General features: G+C 43.0%; 1 protein-coding gene across 1 annotated transcript in view; it reads right to left on the reverse strand.

The window, feature by feature from the left end:
• MAPK8IP3 (mitogen-activated protein kinase 8 interacting protein 3) overlaps positions 1–18,988 on the reverse strand; it is a 34,106-nt gene that overhangs the window by 6,237 nt on the left and 8,881 nt on the right. The window contains exons 4-18 of the mRNA XM_010180100.1: positions 16,389–16,446; positions 15,236–15,388; positions 13,558–13,639; positions 11,728–11,879; positions 10,466–10,522; positions 9,986–10,156; positions 8,204–8,330; positions 7,254–7,349; positions 5,657–5,818; positions 4,600–4,765; positions 3,966–4,151; positions 3,162–3,348; positions 2,256–2,378; positions 1,909–1,989; positions 1,325–1,392 (exon numbers count right to left, since the gene is read on the reverse strand). Of these exons, the coding sequence (XP_010178402.1) occupies positions 1,325–1,392; positions 1,909–1,989; positions 2,256–2,378; positions 3,162–3,348; positions 3,966–4,151; positions 4,600–4,765; positions 5,657–5,818; positions 7,254–7,349; positions 8,204–8,330; positions 9,986–10,156; positions 10,466–10,522; positions 11,728–11,879; positions 13,558–13,639; positions 15,236–15,388; positions 16,389–16,446 (1,869 nt within the window). The remainder of the gene's footprint in view (positions 1–1,324; positions 1,393–1,908; positions 1,990–2,255; positions 2,379–3,161; positions 3,349–3,965; positions 4,152–4,599; positions 4,766–5,656; positions 5,819–7,253; positions 7,350–8,203; positions 8,331–9,985; positions 10,157–10,465; positions 10,523–11,727; positions 11,880–13,557; positions 13,640–15,235; positions 15,389–16,388; positions 16,447–18,988) is intronic.

An 18,988-nucleotide genomic window follows, 5' to 3' on the forward strand; every position in this document is an offset into this window, starting at 1 on the left:
ATATCTAGGTATATGGGCTTAGCTAATACTCAAATACTCACTTTGCTTACATCTGTGAATCCAGGTGCATCCATGAATGCACCTTCAGGCACAGTCTCATACTTACAAAACACATGACAATCAAGTTTAGTTTGGTGGGCTGAAAGCTCTCCAAAACAGGCTAATTTAAACATCCTTTTATTGTAATGAAGTTAACAGGCTTCTCCAACAAGTACAACAAAAACAGCAGAAAAGAAGAAAGACAGTCTAACAAGACTATGCAGAAATTTCAACGGACCTTGTGGTAAGGCTTCCTCGTATCACAGACAGACAATATAATCTTCCCAAGGCATTAAATCCATGATAAGGAATCAATCTCCCTCCTCTCACACTTATTTTCTAACTAACCAGGCAGACACCACGTCCTTCCCATACAGGTGGCCTCTATACCACGAAGCTTTATCCTCTTTCTGATGGCAACAATTTTTGCGTCAGTGGTCAGGCTTGAATTTATGACAAAGGCTGAATCAAAATTTAGAATGCATAAAACCAGAAATCTCTGTATTTCAGCTTGGTGGATAAACTGCTACTCAGTGAATAAGTTCTTAATATGCAAGCGCTAGTCACAATTAGCAAATTCCTGTGTGCTTTCAGGTACAAATACAGCTTGGGAACTGCTCAAGTCATAAGTAAACAAGTCCTACAACAGTGAGGAGGTCAAGAAATACAGAATTCAAAAAATATCCTGAAGTGACAAGATTAATGCATGTCAGATTACTCAGACATCTCTTTTCTGCAACAAGAAAAACTGACCAAGTGTAACGCAAAGGCTCCATTTATTTGAGATTTCCAGGCTTCCTGAAAATCCCAGCTCTGCCTGCTGTGGACGCAGTGACCAATTCCACTCCTTGCACAGGGCCCAACTTCCCTGGGAAGCAGCAGGTCTATTTGCAACCATACAGATGATCTGCTCAGGTACAGGCTGAGTGTGCATGCCCTGTTACAGTTCATTTGTGAATGCACAGTACCACAGTACGGCGCAAATGCACTCACCAAGCATGCCTCAAACAACTGCACAGCATACGTAATCCTAAGTGTTGCATTTACTCTGCATGTGCTACACAGAACTTACACACGTGGTTTTGCTCAGAAAAGTTCAGAAATGGTTAAAGTATGCCGTGGATATTTTAGGATAAGGATTACATGTGTATAACAGCTATTGCATTTTAACCATATGTTTGTACCCTGGCAACTCGGCACCTTTCCTTTTCAACTCAGAACAGCATTTAATCCTTTGTTACACTTTTGGCCAAGTTTGTTTTTCGCTTACTACGTTGATTCTTACCTTCTCCCCGGTGGAATATGGCTAGTGTTCCATCTGCCAGAGCAACGAGAACCCTCCCTTTCACATGCCTGAAATCACAGAAAAGTAAATACTAACAAAATCTGTAGAAGTCAGGGACTAACAAATCCTTTCTGACATCCATGCACACCATCTTTATGTTCTCTCTACAATTCCCATTCAGTTTAGCACTTGCAGGAACCAAGGTTCATACATCTTACCTCCGCTGTAGTAAGATCATCCGTAAATTTCCTGTTGAGGTTAACTTCACACTACAAACTCCATCAATCTCAACAAATTCCACCTAATTTACAACTCAGTGAAATTTTGCCTTTTTCCTCCTGATACTGCTAATCTCATTTAGTACCTTATTTACTAATTTGGGTCAGGTCTGCAGTTGAGCAGGAAAACGGCTCAGTATGAGGCTTCCTAATAACAAAAAACTTTGTGAAACTTTCCTCACAAACCAATGCACTTAGAAAAGCAAAGAAAAAGATGACTGACAAAGAGCTGCTACCCCCATCTAAAATACCACTTAAACACTGAACCGTCTGTCTCCTTCAGTGTCTCTTGGCATGCACACTTACACTAGACTCAGTACAGAGTCCTTCAGCTTTATTGAGTGCAGACACTTCTTCCAGTTGGATACAGCCGAGTGCACATAAAGCCTGTGAGAAAGAACAAATCAGGGAGGGTTAGCAGCAAAGTCCCACACCTGACTAGGCTTGAGTCTTTTCTTCTGGTAGGAAGGGTGGAGGGTAGGTAAGAAAGTGAGGTTAAATCCCTGTGCCTATGATGTGCTGGGGGTTCAGAACAACAATGAGCAATGAAAACCTATTCCAGAGAGAAGAAGGGAACTAAAGATGTGTGGACACAAAGCAGAGCCCAGAGAACGGAGGTGCCAGAGAGATCTGCCAGCCCAAGGGGAACCTACCAGCCATTCTGTGCTCCCAGCCACATGGTGGGGGCAGCACTGGTGCAAGACCCAGCAGCATCCCCATTCAACTCCTGATCTGGCAGTGTTGTGCTTGACTCTGTCTTCAGCTGCCCATTCTCCCTGAAGAGGCAAAAGAACACTGTTAGAGGCTTTATCAGCAGCCATGCACAGAATGCCCATCTATGCTCACAGTCTGGCAAGCAGATAAGGGCACTTGTATTCACAAACAGCTTCCTTCTCTTCAGTGCTTTTTAACTGCTTGACTCCCAAATCAATTGTCAAAACCAGCTCTTTACCCCAACCAGTACAAATAGCAAGTACTTCAAATCTATAGAACTTAACTTAGTGTTTGTATCATAGTACTGACAGACACTATTTTCTCTGTTCATGTCCAACTTCAACAGAAACAACTTAGATATTGTTCCTAAATGACCAAGTTGTTCTATCCAAGGCTTCCACCTTGCTTCTTAGGCCATTACATCAGACTCATTTGTCTTAAGAATTTTTGGGTGGCGACTACGCTTTCTTCATTATCTTCACAGCACGTTAGATGTACTATTAGAATAACTCAATCATCATTTTTACACATGAATCAGTAAGCTGCTTCAGTAAGAACATTAAATGTACATGTACTTTGGAAGATCTGTCTAACAGCAGGTCTAAATTCATACTGAGATCAAATATTTGCACTTGAACAGCTAATGCAGTCTACTGCAGGCTGAACCATGTTTATTTTAATTTAATATCTTTCTCTTCCTGTCATCCCATCTGTAATACTATTTGGGCACGAAACTGAAAAAAAGTTTGACACTTGGTCAGAAGATCAGACTGGTTCTCATATCTAAAAGCTTATGAAAACAGAGCTGATTGATAAATAATTAACTTTGGCCCCACACTGCCTACCCGTTCTGCCGAAGAGGTCCCTGTGCAGGGACTGGATCTGTAAACACGTGCTCTGTGAGGGGTCCAGGCCGGGCCTGAGCAGGCTCTGCCTCACTTGTACCGTTCTCTGGTACCTCCGTAGCTTCTGTCGCCTCCTCAGTAGACTGGGACTGGTTGATTTTCCCATTGCAGACAGCAGCCACCTCACCTAAAAGACAAAGAAGAGTGTGAGACATACTGGAGAATGAGCTGGTAAATCAGCAATACAGAAATCAGGCTGTCCCTTTTTTCATTTATCCTTTCTTGCCAAATTGAATCAAGCCCTGAGCCTGCACCACATACAGCAGCTCATCCAGTGTTTTCTGCTTGAGTGGGAAACAGAGGCTATTTTAAAGTGAAGCCCAATCTGTGACTAGCAAAACATCAGAAGTTCTCCAGGGCTGCACACTGCAGTATGGAGTCAGCAAGGCCATCATTGTAGTTTTCACATGTGCTTAACTGACTTGACAAGAAGTCATGGTTCAGAGGTGCAAGCAATGAGAACAGAAGCAATTGCAGCAGGGCAAACATATCACCTGTCAAAAACACTCTGCTACAGGACACCCACAACTGGACTGAAGGATGTGGATGACTTGGAGAGAAAAGGAGGGCTCTAAACAGAAATGAACCAAAAGGGCCTTTGGTCTTCCCCTACCACATTATGAAACTTCTTGAGGCCTCTGAAGTAGTTAACTCAGGGACAGGAGGATGCAGCTGTAAGACCGTAAGCTCATATGGGACTAGCTATAATTGGACTGCCGTGAATTCTTATGTCCCAAAACTCACTCTGTCCCTTGTCCAGCACAGGTGTGTCACCACGCGAGGAACAGTTGCTTCGTGGCACATTGCAGCGGGTTGCACAGCCCACCAGAGTGATTCCTGCCAAGACACCATCTGTTCCAGACGACTCTTCAGGATTTACATCTCCCTCCAGAAAGATCTCGCCTGGAGGATAATCACTCTCACTGGCCGCTGAAGGGCAAAGAACAGATTCTCCCATAAATTTAGCTGTCACTGCTAATTTAAAGGTAGCAGTAGTCCTGAGGTAACCATATGGGTGGAATATGCTCACCCTCAGAGTTCACTACCCTGGGGAGGCACCACAGCATCAGTCAACATCATGGCAAATCCCTAGCATCAACATTCAGGCCAGCTACAGAGCACTCCCAAACCTGGGCAAGGCTCACTCTTGCTCCCAAGAACCATCCTTTATGTGACACAGGAACGACTTACTAAACGTTCAACAGTGAAGGATCTCCACAGAAAGGTCCTACAGGAAGGCAAGATCCAAGTCATGGTTTTTAGGGACAATTACAGAATGGTCCAGGGTAAGTTCTGCAGTGAGGATGCTGCATTTACTACTTCTCAGTGGAGCAGGTGACCCTGTGCAGATCACAGCCAGTGTCCAGGCCCCACTTACCAGGGATGCTGGAGATGCAGAGCACATGAGCATTGCAGACAGTGAACTGGTCCACTACTGTGCCAGGCTGATTGGCATCAATAATCACAACTTTACTTGTTGACAGTGTACTAGTGAGGATCCAGACACGACTGGACGTGGCATCCATTTCATGGAGCTCCTTTGCCTTCAAGAGAGCAAACACACGGGCAGAATCAGTGCTCCTCTCAGGTCAGACTGAGTGGATTAGAGCTTGGCAAAATTTACACATGCAAATACCACAATGCTGGCTTCAAAGAGCCAAGTCTCTTCCCAGCTGATGCAAATAAACAATACCAGCTATGCAAATTCCATTCAGGTTGCTGCACTAGTATCTGGAACACCAGCCAAAGCGCCTATCTGGCTCCTTAGGGCCAGAGGAATTTGGCCATTAATTTCTCTTCTGAGATGTCTGACTACTGGCTCACTGAACATTCACAGTAGACAGAATACCATGGAGCTGGGACAGCCTCAACCCACCAGCTTAAGCAAGCTGATCTCAGAAGACTGTGGAAAAACTCCCACAAACTAGGAAGGATAAAATGTTGTGTTATCATCTGCAAATTACAGCTTGGTTCTTAAAAAGACCACAAACCCACACATAAGACTATTAAAAAACAGAGCTGGAATAAACCTCAAGAGCTTCAACTTCTGAACCAAATGGACTCATGGACTGTGATACGTCTATGCTTTTTTAAAAAACCTCTGCCTGAATTTATTTATTATTTTCTTTTAATTTACAGTGATGAAGACTCCTTAATTTTCCTAGCAACCTCATCATGCATTTAATTACCCTTACTGTTAGAAATTTTTTCAAAGTTCCAAATGTTTCAAAAGTAGAAGTTGGAAAATTTTATCCTGGATGATCTGTCCCAATCATACAGGAAGTTACCAAAGAGCTCGAACATCACAACCCTGCCCCACAGAACGATGCTCCAGAAGTACAAGTTAGAGCATAGTACAAAGGTACTGAGAGAAAAGTCATGTCAGGAATGGAATGAGAAAAAACACCAAAGACAAATCCATTTTCTTTTCTGACCTTTTTCTTTTCAGGAGACGTGTGGTTACTTTTGTTGTTCTCGCCTTCCACTTCCCTATCACAGGTGAGGGGATCACGTCCAGGCTCCAATTTCTGCCCATTCCCAGGCTCCTGCTCCAATGGTCTCCATCCCGTGAGATTGACTCCAGCTGCACACCACAGCTAAGTAACAGAAACAGGAATCTTAAACTAAGAACTCTGGAGGTTTCAGGGTCTCTTTAAATTCAGGCACTTTTGTACAGAACTCTGGACACATGTCAAACACCTAAGATATTTAGTTGGAAACAACAGATCTTGCTGATTTCTATGAGAAGAGACAGATTTGATGGAGGTAAGATAAAAGTTCTCTGTAACTTAGCAATAATCAGCATTTTTTTAACAGATTTAAAGAAAATCAAGATAATAAATCAAGTGCATAACTGAAAAAAAGCTTCTGAAATGTCCCCAGTTTTTCTGACTCCAGGGTTCTTAAATCATTGTAGCAGAGCAAGCAGGACATGGCAGATGTTACCAGCTTGGGTACAGTAAGCATCACTGCTTACCTAAAATTGACAGTGATTACTTGGCTGAGCATACACATCCTGTGCACTCTGCTCTCCAGTCCCCCTGCCATCCCCTGCTTCCTCACACAACCCTTTGCCCCAAAATCAGTGTTCCTCTGATCTTGAAGAGCTGTGTAAAGAACTAAGACAGCAAAAAATGAAGTTAAAAAAAAATCTGCTGGTCCTGTGTAACAAGTGTAGAGTAAAAGAAGCACACTGCGTATTTTCTGAAATTAAATTTAGCTAATTTCCTATGAGCTACTTCCAGATAGTTTTTCGGAGAATGCTGGGAATAGGACTACAGAAACAAATATTGAATTTATCCAAAATCATAAAGAAAAGACACTGAACAGAATATTATCCAAAGATCACACCAATCTTCTAGAAACAACTAACAGTGTAAGAATGTTCTTACAACTTAAATATCAGAATGACTTCTAAATCATGTCTGAATGAAGTTAATGACAAGCTGCCGATTTCAAAACAACTAGTTATAGCAGATAAATGGTCATCTCTCTGCAGGTAGCACATCTATTCTCAACCACAATTCCACTCAAAATATTCTAGTATTGACAGACACAGCTTCACAAAAATCTGCTCTAGATAATTTTAGTCTGTTACCAGTGAACCCTGGTCAACAGTGGAATCTAAAAAAGGAGTGCTGAAATGCATTTTTCCTTTCACCTGCTCCTTTTAATGAATTTTCATAATGTTTTGTATTATACCCTAAGAAGTCTTAGCAAAAGCCTTATAAGCATCAAATGCTGCTGATGTTACGTAAGAGTTGTCTCAAAAAAGCACAAGATGTACGTCAGAAGCATGGGGCCTGGCAACCAGAATCAGCTGAGAATTGCATCCATACAGAGAGAGATACTTTTCCCTATGTACACTGGAAGCCACCATTCAGAAAAAGGAAGCAGAAGATAAAATTTGGAATATATAATGTAAAAAAAACCCAAAACAGATTGTTGTAAAAACTGCACATTTAGCGACCAAAATTCTTTGCTTATTCCATGTGCTGTTCTGGACTGGAATGGTACACAGAGAAAATGTACCTTCATGGTTGGGTCCTTCTCTACTAGTGGGCGACAATATACAGGCACGGGGACGTTTTTCATGCGAGTGTCTTCCTGACCACCATTGGGACTCAGCTGTGGGGAAAGAGAAGATGAAAAAGACAGTACAAAGCTGTAAACACCAGGCTATAGTAAGAACGATGTAACCATTGTGCCAGAGCCAAACCTATTAGACTCAGGGATGGGTGCTGCTGCGGCTTCATCTCGCATCTTGCATGAAAAAGAGTCCCTGCAGGGCTGGGAGCAGTCTACCCCAGACACTGCCTCTCTCACCATTATACAATGCCCCAGTTATGGCCAACAGAGGCTATATACTGCACTGCTGACAGAGAAAGGCTTGTTAACAGATGCTCCCTCCACAGAAGTCAGAACACTGGTGTTCCCTCCCATTGTGGCCTGAAACTCACCCACTTTCAAGCCACACTGCACGACTCCTTCCTTTCAGGTGGTCTTTGACCAGTTCAATGAGTCATAGGCCAACAAATGAGGCCAATCACATTTGATTTTGTGTTACTGCTGAGGAGAAGTGGGAGCAAACTGCATTGCACATGGTTTCTATACTAAATGATTGGTAAAGTTCTCAGAGCATAAATGAAGTATCTAACGTTCAAGCCCAATTATAATAACAAAGGAAATAAAACCAAGTACTGGGCTCTGGACAAAAGTTTCATTACTTTCTGTTTAGGGTAGGTTCTTTCAGCACCTTCATGCAGGGGAATGCCCTCTCCATTGACTTTGGTGGAGATGCAGAAAAGATCAGTTTGATCTGTGCCTACAGTTATACAAATAAAACATGCATATGGTACCTATAAATGAAATATTTGAGGACTAATACTTAAGGCTAAAGTTACCAGTGGGAGAGTGAGGTCTTCACTGGTTTCACTGTGAGGGATGAGGGCCCCTCTGCCTGGCCAGAGAGTGGTCCCTACCTGCTTGTACTTGGCAGGGAGGCTCCAGCCGCAGGCCTGCAGTCGCCCATCGTCATTCCGCACGTGCTCCCGGACCTGGCGGTACTGCTCCCGCTTCTGCTCGCGACGCGCCGAGGACGTACAGTCACTGGGGAGAGAAGCAACAGCGTTACCTCTCAATCTACAGTTAAAAACAGAAGCTGAAGGTTAAGGGAGTGTCACCGTAGCAGGGGAAGGAAACACAAAGCAAATAAAATCCATCTCTGAAAACAGATGCAGGAAATCGGAGAGAGCAAACTGTCAAGAAGCAGGTATAGGCATCTCCAGGTCCCTGTTACCTGAGCAATGCAGCAGACCAAATCATTGTAATCTCCACTTCAGTGCTCCAGGACCCCTTCCAAAACAGGGAACCAACCTTCCACAAGGCCTATGAATCTACAATTTCTGCTTAGCTGCTACGATTTACTAATCTAATGTCTCCATCAGGAAGGCATTTGAGTTCTTCTCCTCTTCGTTATAGTCAACTATTTCTTTTTCTGTCCATTTTAAATCTTTCTCTGCTGACAAGGAAAATATGCACTTACTGATATTGAAACTGCTGGTTTCAACAGAATAACTCCAACTTTGCACTGGCAAAGGTTAAAAGAAAAATTGATCTGTGAGCTCTTAGGATACATTTTAATATAAACAAAGGCTGTTTGAATATCAGCTCCAGCTCTCAATAGCTTTTAAAAGTATAATTCCAAAGCACAAACAATATCAGCAAAAAAAAAAATCCAATCCAAAACAAAGACCCCTACACACACACACACACACACACACACACACACACACACACACGATGACATATATACTTAAAAGAAAAACAACACCCTGCTAAAACAAAACACTTCCTTGCACATGCTTCCTCCCCTGGGGAGAAGATGAGAGAACAAACAGCTTCTGACAGCAGTTACTCACATTGTTTAATGCACTGCTGAAAAGCACTCAGACACCACACAATGACTATGGTATTGTAATCAGATAAAAAGAACAGAATAAAGGCAGTGCGTATCTGTAAAATACAATTTTACCCTTCTAAAGACAACCTCTCTTTTCCTGATCTACTTCCTTTCTAACAAATCCTTCTTTTGCAGAAGTTATTCTTTACCATCACATTCTCCAAAGTATTTCCACAAAAAATGTTACCACATATAAAACTGTAGAACCTTATAAGGGTAGAGCACATGCATTTTGAGGTCAAGTAAAGCCCAGAAGAGTTTTCTCCCTTCAAATCAGAGACATAAAGAATAGAGAGAAGATTCAGCAGTAGCAACACTCAGAGGCTCTTTTTTAGCATGGTTAAGATTACAACCAAATATTGCAACCTACTTGTGCTGTTGAGAGAACTTTTGTCTTCACGTAAACTCCTTGTCAACAGGGTTGGGCAAGACATTTTATCCCACTGTCCCAGTGCTGCCATCATGCTCTACCACAAAGGCCCTACTTCATTCTGTCACGCAGTCTGCAAACACGAGTGCAGAACTAGGGCTGAGGCCAACTCAAGCCTACAGTGGTTCCTGCTGTGATCCATCATCGTGGCCTAGAAAGCCATAGCAGGGATATGTCTGGGAGGACAAAGTTTGCTGAGCCCATCCATACGGTAACTGATGAGTGAAAGATCAGGGAGATGAACCAAAAGAGGCAGAAACTTGTTAACACTACACAGACTTTTTTAAAAGCAGAAAACAGCTTATTTCAAGAAAAGCTGCTATTTAGGAGAGCTGCTGAGGGACCTGGCTTGGCACACAGCATTCAACTCACTCTTCAGGGAAGAACTCCAGGGTGCGGCTGCCAGAAGAGATCTGGCACATGGTGTGACTGCGACGCTGGCTGAACCCTGCTGTGGTTGGAGACTTGTAGTGGATGTTCACAGAGGGGTAGGTCCTCTTTGCTGGTGGGGGACTCGAGGAAGAGCTGAACAGACGGCTGAAGCTAGGGACAGAAAAAGGCCAAGAAGTAAGAGAAAAGGTGCCTGGGGAGACAACACACCATAGATTTACAACAGGGGAAGCAATCAGAGGCTGTAAGCCCTTCATGAAAACTGTCCTAGTTCATAGCACTAAGTCCTCAGTTTGATTGACATTGATTTTAGCTTGCAGAAGGAAACCCCTGAGGGATCCAGCTAACAACACTTTTAGTTGACATTTCATTAATATCAGAGTCAATTTTAAGTTGCTGTCTAAAGCAGAAAGGGCAACACTTCCCCTTTCTTAATCTTACACAAACCATCAAAGAACTTACAACTGCCAAATGGTGGATTTCTTCTTCTCCTGGACGGATGGGTGCTCACGGGAAGCTCTAAGGACAAACACAGCAGAAGCAAGTTAATTTCAGCATCTCTTACCCAAGCTTCTGCCAACCAGCAGGCCATTTCCATCAAGGAAGCCATGTTAGAATGAATTCTGAATTTTGACATGTTTCAAAACACAACAGAGGAAATGACGGGCACTGCTCTTTAATGTAGGCACATGCAACCACTTTATGATTCAATGTTAACATGAAGTGCAAGTAAGTGTGTTCAATTCGAAGTTTTATCAACTCCTTGCAACATTATCATTGCCTCAGTACTAGTCTGGTAACCACAAACCCCAGCATTGTACTCATTGCAAGCCACAGCCTTTAGAATTCAGTAATTAGAAGCAATCAAGTAAGACAGCCCGATCGGCTCACCATATAACAAGTGGAACCAAGAAAAAGCAATGGGTGATAGCAGTAGGAGACTCTTGCTCATATCAAGGATGTCACCGAGACCAAACCTTGTACATCCCACTGACTATTACCTGTTGCCACTGTTTCATGTGGGTACCAATGATACAGCCAGGAGCAATCTTAAAGACTATCAAGAAGGATTACAGAGCCCTGGGAGTGGCAGTGAGGGACTCGAGAGTGCAGGTAGTCTTCTTGTCAATCCTCCCAGTCAAAGGGAACGGGCTTGAAAGGGCCAAGTGAATTGAGAAGATCAATAAATGGTTATGGTAGTGGCTATGGGAGCAGAAGCCAGGACATCAGCTACTTAGACCATGGGACTCGCTTCGCAAAACTGGGTCTCCTGGGAGCTGATGGGTTCCAACTCTCAGAGAAAGGGGAGAGGATCTTTGGCCATAGGCTTGCCAATTTAGTAAAGAAGGCTTTAAACTAGGGGAAAGGGAACCTCAATCCCTTCCACTGCTACCACTTTGAGGCCAGTGCCAGTAATAGATGCCCTTGACCTGGAGAAGGATCACAGGCCAGCAGGAGAGCACCTGAAATGCAAGAGAATGGAATCCCAGCCATGAAATCAGCTTCAATAGGGACCCAGCTCAGTGTCTCCAAATAACGATGGCAACTCAAGATTTGCAGCTCAAGTTCAGGAATAAGAGAGAAGGTATTAGGAGAGAAGCAGCCAGTTTGCAAAACTTTCAGCACTTCTCAACCCCTATTTTAGTAGGGGTTCCATTAACCACAAGGTCAAATATGGCCAGGTTCTGTCCTAAATAGGAATATTCACCAACACTCAGTCTCACCTGATCATCTCTGTCCACCTGACAGCCTCCTGGAGCTCCATCAACCTCTCTTTGTATTGATTGCGCTCCATCAGAACCCGGGCCATTTCCACGCGGGTGAAGCGTCGGCGCTGAGCTATGGGAATGTTGTCCTGCAGGGGGGAGGAGCACTGCTTCAGCCAACAAAAGATGGGAGGGGATTGATGTTAGTACAGGGCAAGTCAGGAGACAGAAAGACATATTTGTTAGTTCTCCTGTTCTGCTTGATTACCCCCTCATTTCCCTATGTGAGGTGCTAATTCTAGACAAGTAAGCTCCAAACTATGCCCCATGGACCTCTGGGGTCTTCTGCAAACCCAGGGAAATTAGAATGAGAACCACCACAAAATTGAACAGCCCACCCTGAGACTATTGCCAGCAAAGTGCTTTGATAGTCTGGAAGGAATTAAGAGAATTGACAGTGGTCCACTGGTCCAGAAGTTTGGAAGCCAAAGTTTTAGTTCATTAGCAAATGCAGTCACAAGCAGCAGGGAGCACAATGCAATGTCACCTGTCCTTGCAAGAGGACTAGGAAGGAGGCATTCTGTTAGTACCCACCCAAAAAGGTGTAGGTCACAAGAAACTAAAGAAAGGCCTTTTCCTCTTTGGTGACATAACTTGGCCTTCCAAGAAGGGCACATGTGGCTTTGGGTCAGGAGGCAACAGGAATGAGATTACTCTTTTGAGGAGTAGGAAATGAGAACAACAGGGCTAAGAAGCGGCACTGGGTTGTGCCCAGACTGCGGCAATTCCCAAGCTCAGCCTGGCAGGCGAGTACTGCTGAGAGCTGGAATAGCACAAATTAACGAAGCTCTTTTCCAGCCTCCCTGGACTTGGAATAAACCTGTATGACCAGTGTCAAAATAAGTGTATAAATAATAAGGAATTTTACAAACTTATTTTTTAATTTAAAAAAAACAGACCTCCTGGCAGTTCAGCTTAAAAGAAACCCAGTCCTCTTCAGCATTTCACAAGCACAAGTTCAAAATTTTCCTATCTAGCTAAATTCTTAACAGACCAAGTTCATCCCAGTTAAGTCAAGTGAATTAGGCTAGAACTGAACTTGCTCCAATGCCTCTTACAAAGAGCACAGTAATATTGAAAAGAAGTGTATCTAATTCCTTGTCCTCGCAGAGTGACATTTAAAAGGAAAATCTCTGTAACTGCTTTGGTTTGTCTTTTTTTTGGTGATAGCTGGTCTTTGTTGAAAAGCCTCTACCTCAGCCAAAACAGTATGAAGAGCTGCCATAGAAGAACAGTCCATGAGTCTTCCCTGCCTGCACCCTGTAACAGGCAGCACTGGCTTATATGAAAGAAATAATGAGAAAAACAATGCTGCACGATTACAGAACTAATAAATGAAGGCAGTTTCTGCAGCAAAGCTGTCTGTATAACCTAGATTTCACTGCATGGCTTACAGCTTCACTGCCAACATGGAGACAAGCTCTTCTGGAGAAGCCTGACTATCAGGAGACTCCAAGAGAAACTAGGCTGCACACTCAACTGTAATTCAAAATTAGGGAGAATCAGACAAAATGGGAAGGTGCTGAGCAGGGCACTGATCTAGCACTGTTCTGCAGAAACTACATCATGCATGGTATTGCCACTGCGATGGCAGCTGATTTTTGCCAAATTATAGTTCGAAAGTCCAATGAAGAGGTAATCTCACAGCATCTATCAGCAACAACCAGCTTTGCCCTCATCGTTAACAAAGGCAGATCAATTTGCACCTCAGGGCTTATACATATGAAGTAATACAGTGTAAGTATAGAAACCCCCTTTCCCCGCAGGCATTTTAGTAATGTAATATACCAATTCTGTACAGAGATAGCTGCTTACATCCTCCACCTCCTCTTTGGGTTCTCGTCGGGCAACAATCGCTTCAGATTTCACTCTAGGAAACAGGAAGAAAAGGCATCAAACCAGCAAGTGACACCATGGCTGGTCCTGAGGTGTCTGGGGAGGAGAACCATCCATGGCAAGGTCTCTCTGCATGCATCACAAGGAAAGGTTTTCAAACTGTGAGCTAAGTGTACAAATTACAAGATGCTTCTCTGGTATTTTCCCCTCTCCCTTGCAGGACGTTACTTGGAACAGCTTCACCAACATCACCCCATTTCTTGGGAACATTTGATGCGAGTACCACAGTACTGACCACTGGAACAGTCCAGGCGATTTCTATGTTAAAGCCATAATCTATGTTCAAATGTTTGGTGGGATCTTAACCATGGGAAAACTGAGCCATTATCAGCAGTGAAAATGCTGCGTTAAGTTCTTCTTCTGGGCTCCTCCTGTTTTCAATGCACCAAAACAAGTCTCTAATGTGAAGGAGAGTTTGCCATAATGGTAAAGAAGAGAACATAAACTCTGTATTACTAAAATATTTAAAGTATTTAACGGAGTGCTTTTAATTTATTTAGACTTCATACTGAGGTGCTGTCATGCAGTCCCATTTGACTTACAAGCACTTTTATTAACAGCGAAGACACTGCAGAAAAAAAATGCTGTCTCCACCTCCTAAAAAGGCACACTTGTCAGTTAAAAGTCCATGTCCATATTGTATATTATTATAATATATAATTATCTTATGTATTATAAGAGACTCAAAAGGCATTTTACAGAATCAGACCTACTTCCACTGCTTGTGAGACTATCTTCATTTCAGACATTTTGAACAACGAAGAGACCAGTCTGTTTTACTCTTGGTGAGCCTGTGCTCAGATTAGAGATGCAACCTTCCAGATTTCAGATGCAAAATAAACACTGTCCGCTGAACTGAGACACCACAGTGCGATGTACAGCTAGTCAAAATGTGATTATGTTGCTTTGAGCTCCATGGGGCATCTTTAGTTTTATGGATGTGAAATCATCCCAGGCTTTGCTAGGCATTCAGGCTTGGGTTTCTCTAGTTTGAGTGGAAAATAAGAAATGGGTTCTCTCCAAATGCTATGTGCATAGGACTTTAAAATCTCTTCTGCCTCTTCTTCTCATTCTTAACATGAACAATGAAACCATTAACAATACCGGCATTTAAATACTGTTTCTGGGAATCTGTATTAGCTCTTTCACTAAATGAATGAGCATTCAGTCCTCTCAGAGCTGTCTTGGCTGCTGTGAGGATCAAGCTCTTGATAGTTTCCGTCAAAATCCTTAGTTTTGAAATTCTCTCTGTTTTTTTGAATTGCAAATTGAAACTCTGGACACTTCACTCCAGGAAGCCTGGATTTGCAGTTGCTGCTGCAGTATCCTAGTCCTGTGGAGGAAAATTCTGCATGTTTTCCAAGGTTTAATAATCCATTTCTATCCAATAAAAAAACAATGTAACACTAAAAATATCTCAGCCATCTACCATCAGCCTTGAAGTGCGCTGTAAGGTACCTCTGCATTCCAGTGCTAACCTCTATGAGGGACACAGAATAAAACTAACAGATGAGGTGGGTTTGTCCCTCCTGTCCTCCCTGCTCCCCGGGGCAGGCTGTGAATCACTCACCTTTTCAGCTCCTCCTCCAGCTCCTTGACTCTGGTTTCCATTTTGGCTTTGGCCTGCTTTGTTGCTTCAAGCTCTCCCTTCAGCACTTCCTGCTCTCCAGACAGCTGGTCCACCTTGGCAATCAAATCATTCTTCACAACGTTCAAAGCATTTCTTAAAGGTGCGAAAGGGACAATAAGCAAAAATGCCCAAAACCAGCAGCTGTCCATAAGAGAGACCTGAAACTAAAGTCACAAGCACTACAAGGAGAGCTGAAATGAGTGTATTTAACCAATTCAGTCCAGCTACAACTCAATGGAAAAACAGATTTTGGCAAGAAGGAGCTGCAGAAGAACACAGAAACCACCATAATTGGTCATGATGAGGTTTGTCCAGTACTGTATCCTGACAGACCAACATCTCTAAGAAAATGGCAGAACACTGCAGAACACAGGTGTAGGGTAACCTATCACCTGCATAAGGCTCAAATCTATTTTTAACAGGACGAAGATCTGAAAAACACCTTTCAGAACTGCTGTTATCTGTAATTGCAGATAATTGTGGATGATGGTGATATAAATAAGCATTTCCAGTCAGCTCCAAATCATCTTAACATCTTCAAAATCAGCAGCTTCCTATCATAGTAAGTTCTCCAACTCTCCCCTGGGAGTGCTTTGCCTTCCTCTTCTTGGCTGCTTAGCTTTAGTATCTGGTTTGCCAGTCTCTCAGAAAACAAGTCCATTACATTGTCTGCTTCTCCTTTATCAACTAATAAATTTTGAAAGCCCTTTTCAATAGTAAGAAAATTCTCTTTCCAAATAGCAAACCTTGCAAATAAAAATCTTGTAAATAGCAATATCCTCACAAAGCCCCAGACACACATCTAGATTCCCACTGAAGTTAATTAAAAGCTTGCCATTGATTTCAGATGGTATCAGACTCTACCAGCCCAGGCCCAAACACTTCACCCAAGAGCCTGCAGAAAGGAGACAGTTAGGAAAGTTGCTCAGAAGAGCAATTCCTCTCCTACAACTAAAGGAACAACATGTACACAAGAGAACGTGCTAGATAAACGAGCAAGGCCCTGAGGCAGGAGTTCTGGCAAAGATCTACTCCAAGATGACCCCTCATTTATAACCAGCCAGGCAGTTCAGAGCACACAACAGTTCCTTACTTGGTCTCCAGCAGCTGCGAGTTCTCCAACAGTAGATTCCCCACTTCTTTGCCCATTCCTGAAAAGAAAGGCCAAGCAGTTTTCACCTGGTCTCCCAGAAACATGAAGCTTGTGTGGCACTGCCTGTCTCATGCTTGAGGAAGAGAAATCACTTTTGTTAGGCTTCCCTAGGCTTCAGTGTCCTGCTGTGGAGAGTGGAGTGCCTCTTGCTGAAAGACCATGCAGCACAAGCAAAGACACCCATGTGTCCTTCTGTAAAGAACCCAAATGCAGACCTAGCTTCTTACCCCAACTTTCACAGATTCCCTTAAGAGGGACAGAGAGGAGGAGAGCTTCACTAGCACCAGTCAGGGGAAGTCAAGTCAGTAACTCCTGGTTTGGCCATGAGCTATGGCAAACACTTTTTATCATCACTCATACAGGAAGAAGGTAGAAGTTCATAGGATTTTCACAGAGGACAGCAGAGCACTGTCCAAATTGCTGGCCAGATCTGGACATCAGTGTTTTTCTTTCTTTCTTAGCATTATCCAAATTTTCTGTTTCTCAGTACAGATTTGGGATCATGGTTGTGACCAGTTTCAGGCACATGAAAGGCTTCCCATCACCAGCCTTCCACCAGAGCAATTTTAACAGAACTTCAGATTGCCAATTGGTCTGTCTACCTTTAACAGTTTTCTCACAGATGTTTAAAATCTGAAGTCTCAGTCCCATCGCTTGAGAGCCGCACTCAAGAAAACATCTACATCAGACACTCTGCGCTTGCACTTGGTCATCAACATACAACGACTCCAATACACAGATTGGGTTGCAAGCACTTTGAAAAATCTGCAGCTAAGAGATTGTCAAATTTCATAAAACCACATGGAAAGGAATTTAGGGACCAAAAGCACATGCGCACTGTTTCCTGCTGCCAGGGTCCTGCAGCCTCCCAGTGTCAACTTCTATCTTACAATGGGGAATAGAGGCCACCTGAGGACTAAAGGCCACTCCCTGTCAGGAGACAGTGCTGGGGGTTGCAGCTCATTTCTCACCGCAGGTCTCACAGCATGATGAACTCTCACAACCATCAGTGTTTGTGCTGAAGTGCTCCTTGTCCTGCCCTCTAACTACCTCTTCCTTTACAGCAAAGACATCAACAGTTTTCATGATCCGTTATTTGCTGATTAATATTAGCAATAAAATAAAAACAACACAAACTTGAAGTAAACGGAAGTTAGAGAAATATGGTAGCATACGAGAAATGAGAACACATCACAACACTCCAACATACAGATCCTCTTCCCACAGTTAAATGGGATGAATTTATGATGGCAAAAGCAAATTCCCAGCAAGAATGAGTAAGAAGCAGCATTTTCAAATAACTTTTGAAAAATTAGTAGCCAGATAATAAATCACTTTGATGTTTCAGGCAATGTGTTCTTTGGATGCTGTGTCAAAGAATACTGCAAACAGCAAAAAATTCAGAGACACTAACTGCAGTTTAAACTGAATGGTATTTTTGGTTTGGTAAGGTAATGACCTATAGCCCTTTCTTTTGTGGCGTGCCTTAAGTTGGTCAGAAGACCAAGAAGTCATATGTTTATTAAATGATTTTCTTATTTCTTTTTAGTGATTCTAAAATTATCAAACAAATATTTAGCCAGTAGACATTAAAATGGCACAAGGACATTACAGGTGCTGAGGGATATCAAGGGAAAGGGTTCATCCCCAGCTTTTTGGGACTAAATCTTTTCCCTTCCCATCTTGAGTAATCTATCCCTCTCTGTGGCTCTTTTCATTAGAGAAAGGAAATTTGGTGAAGAGGATGAGGTATCATACCAGAACTAAAAGCCATAAAGTGCCCCAACCATCAGTCTCCTCACCACACTTTCTACCTTATTTGTGTATGACACAGTCACAGCCCAATGCTTTAACCAGCGAGAGGTATGAAGGGCTGGTCTTGCAATAAAGAAATGGATGAAGCCATCCCAGAGCCACAGAATGGACTCTATGAGATAACCTTATGCAGGCTGTAATGAGAAAGCCCTGCTCATAGGGAAAAAAACCCCAACACCATGGAGTGACTAAAAGGAGACCTCTTCACCCCTTTGTGGTGTGGAGCTAAGGGGAAGAGAGGTCTGGACAGAGCCCTGTCTAACAGAGCCCATCCTACACTCTCCACCTCCCACAGCCAGGCAAATCATGCGAAGCATCAAAGTGGATAATCAACTACAAGAAACAGAGGAGAATCCCCAAACCATCGCTACTGACCAGCTGCGTCCTGCTTCTTGGAGAGGTGATACCACCATCACAAAAAACCAAACCAAGGTAATGCAAGACATATGGAGGGATGTTGAGTGAATGGAAGAAATTTAGAAAAAAAAATTCACATTATAAAAAAAAAAAAAAGAAAATTAAAAAAGGCCTTCGCCTTACCAAAGAAATCATCCCGTACTATGAGAGCCATCCCATACGAGAAAGGAAACAGAAAGAGATGGGGACAAAAGGGAAGAAAGGAAGAGAAAAAAAGCAGCCATTAAGTACCAGTCTGTAACAGCAAACAGAGCAGCTCATCAGCATGTGCACATCTGCGCGTGGTGCCAGTACCTGTGACGCTCAGC

This window comes from Mesitornis unicolor, unplaced genomic scaffold (assembly GCF_000695765.1).
Source record: "Mesitornis unicolor isolate BGI_N332 unplaced genomic scaffold, ASM69576v1 scaffold26932, whole genome shotgun sequence".
Lineage (NCBI taxonomy): Eukaryota > Metazoa > Chordata > Aves > Mesitornithiformes > Mesitornithidae > Mesitornis > Mesitornis unicolor.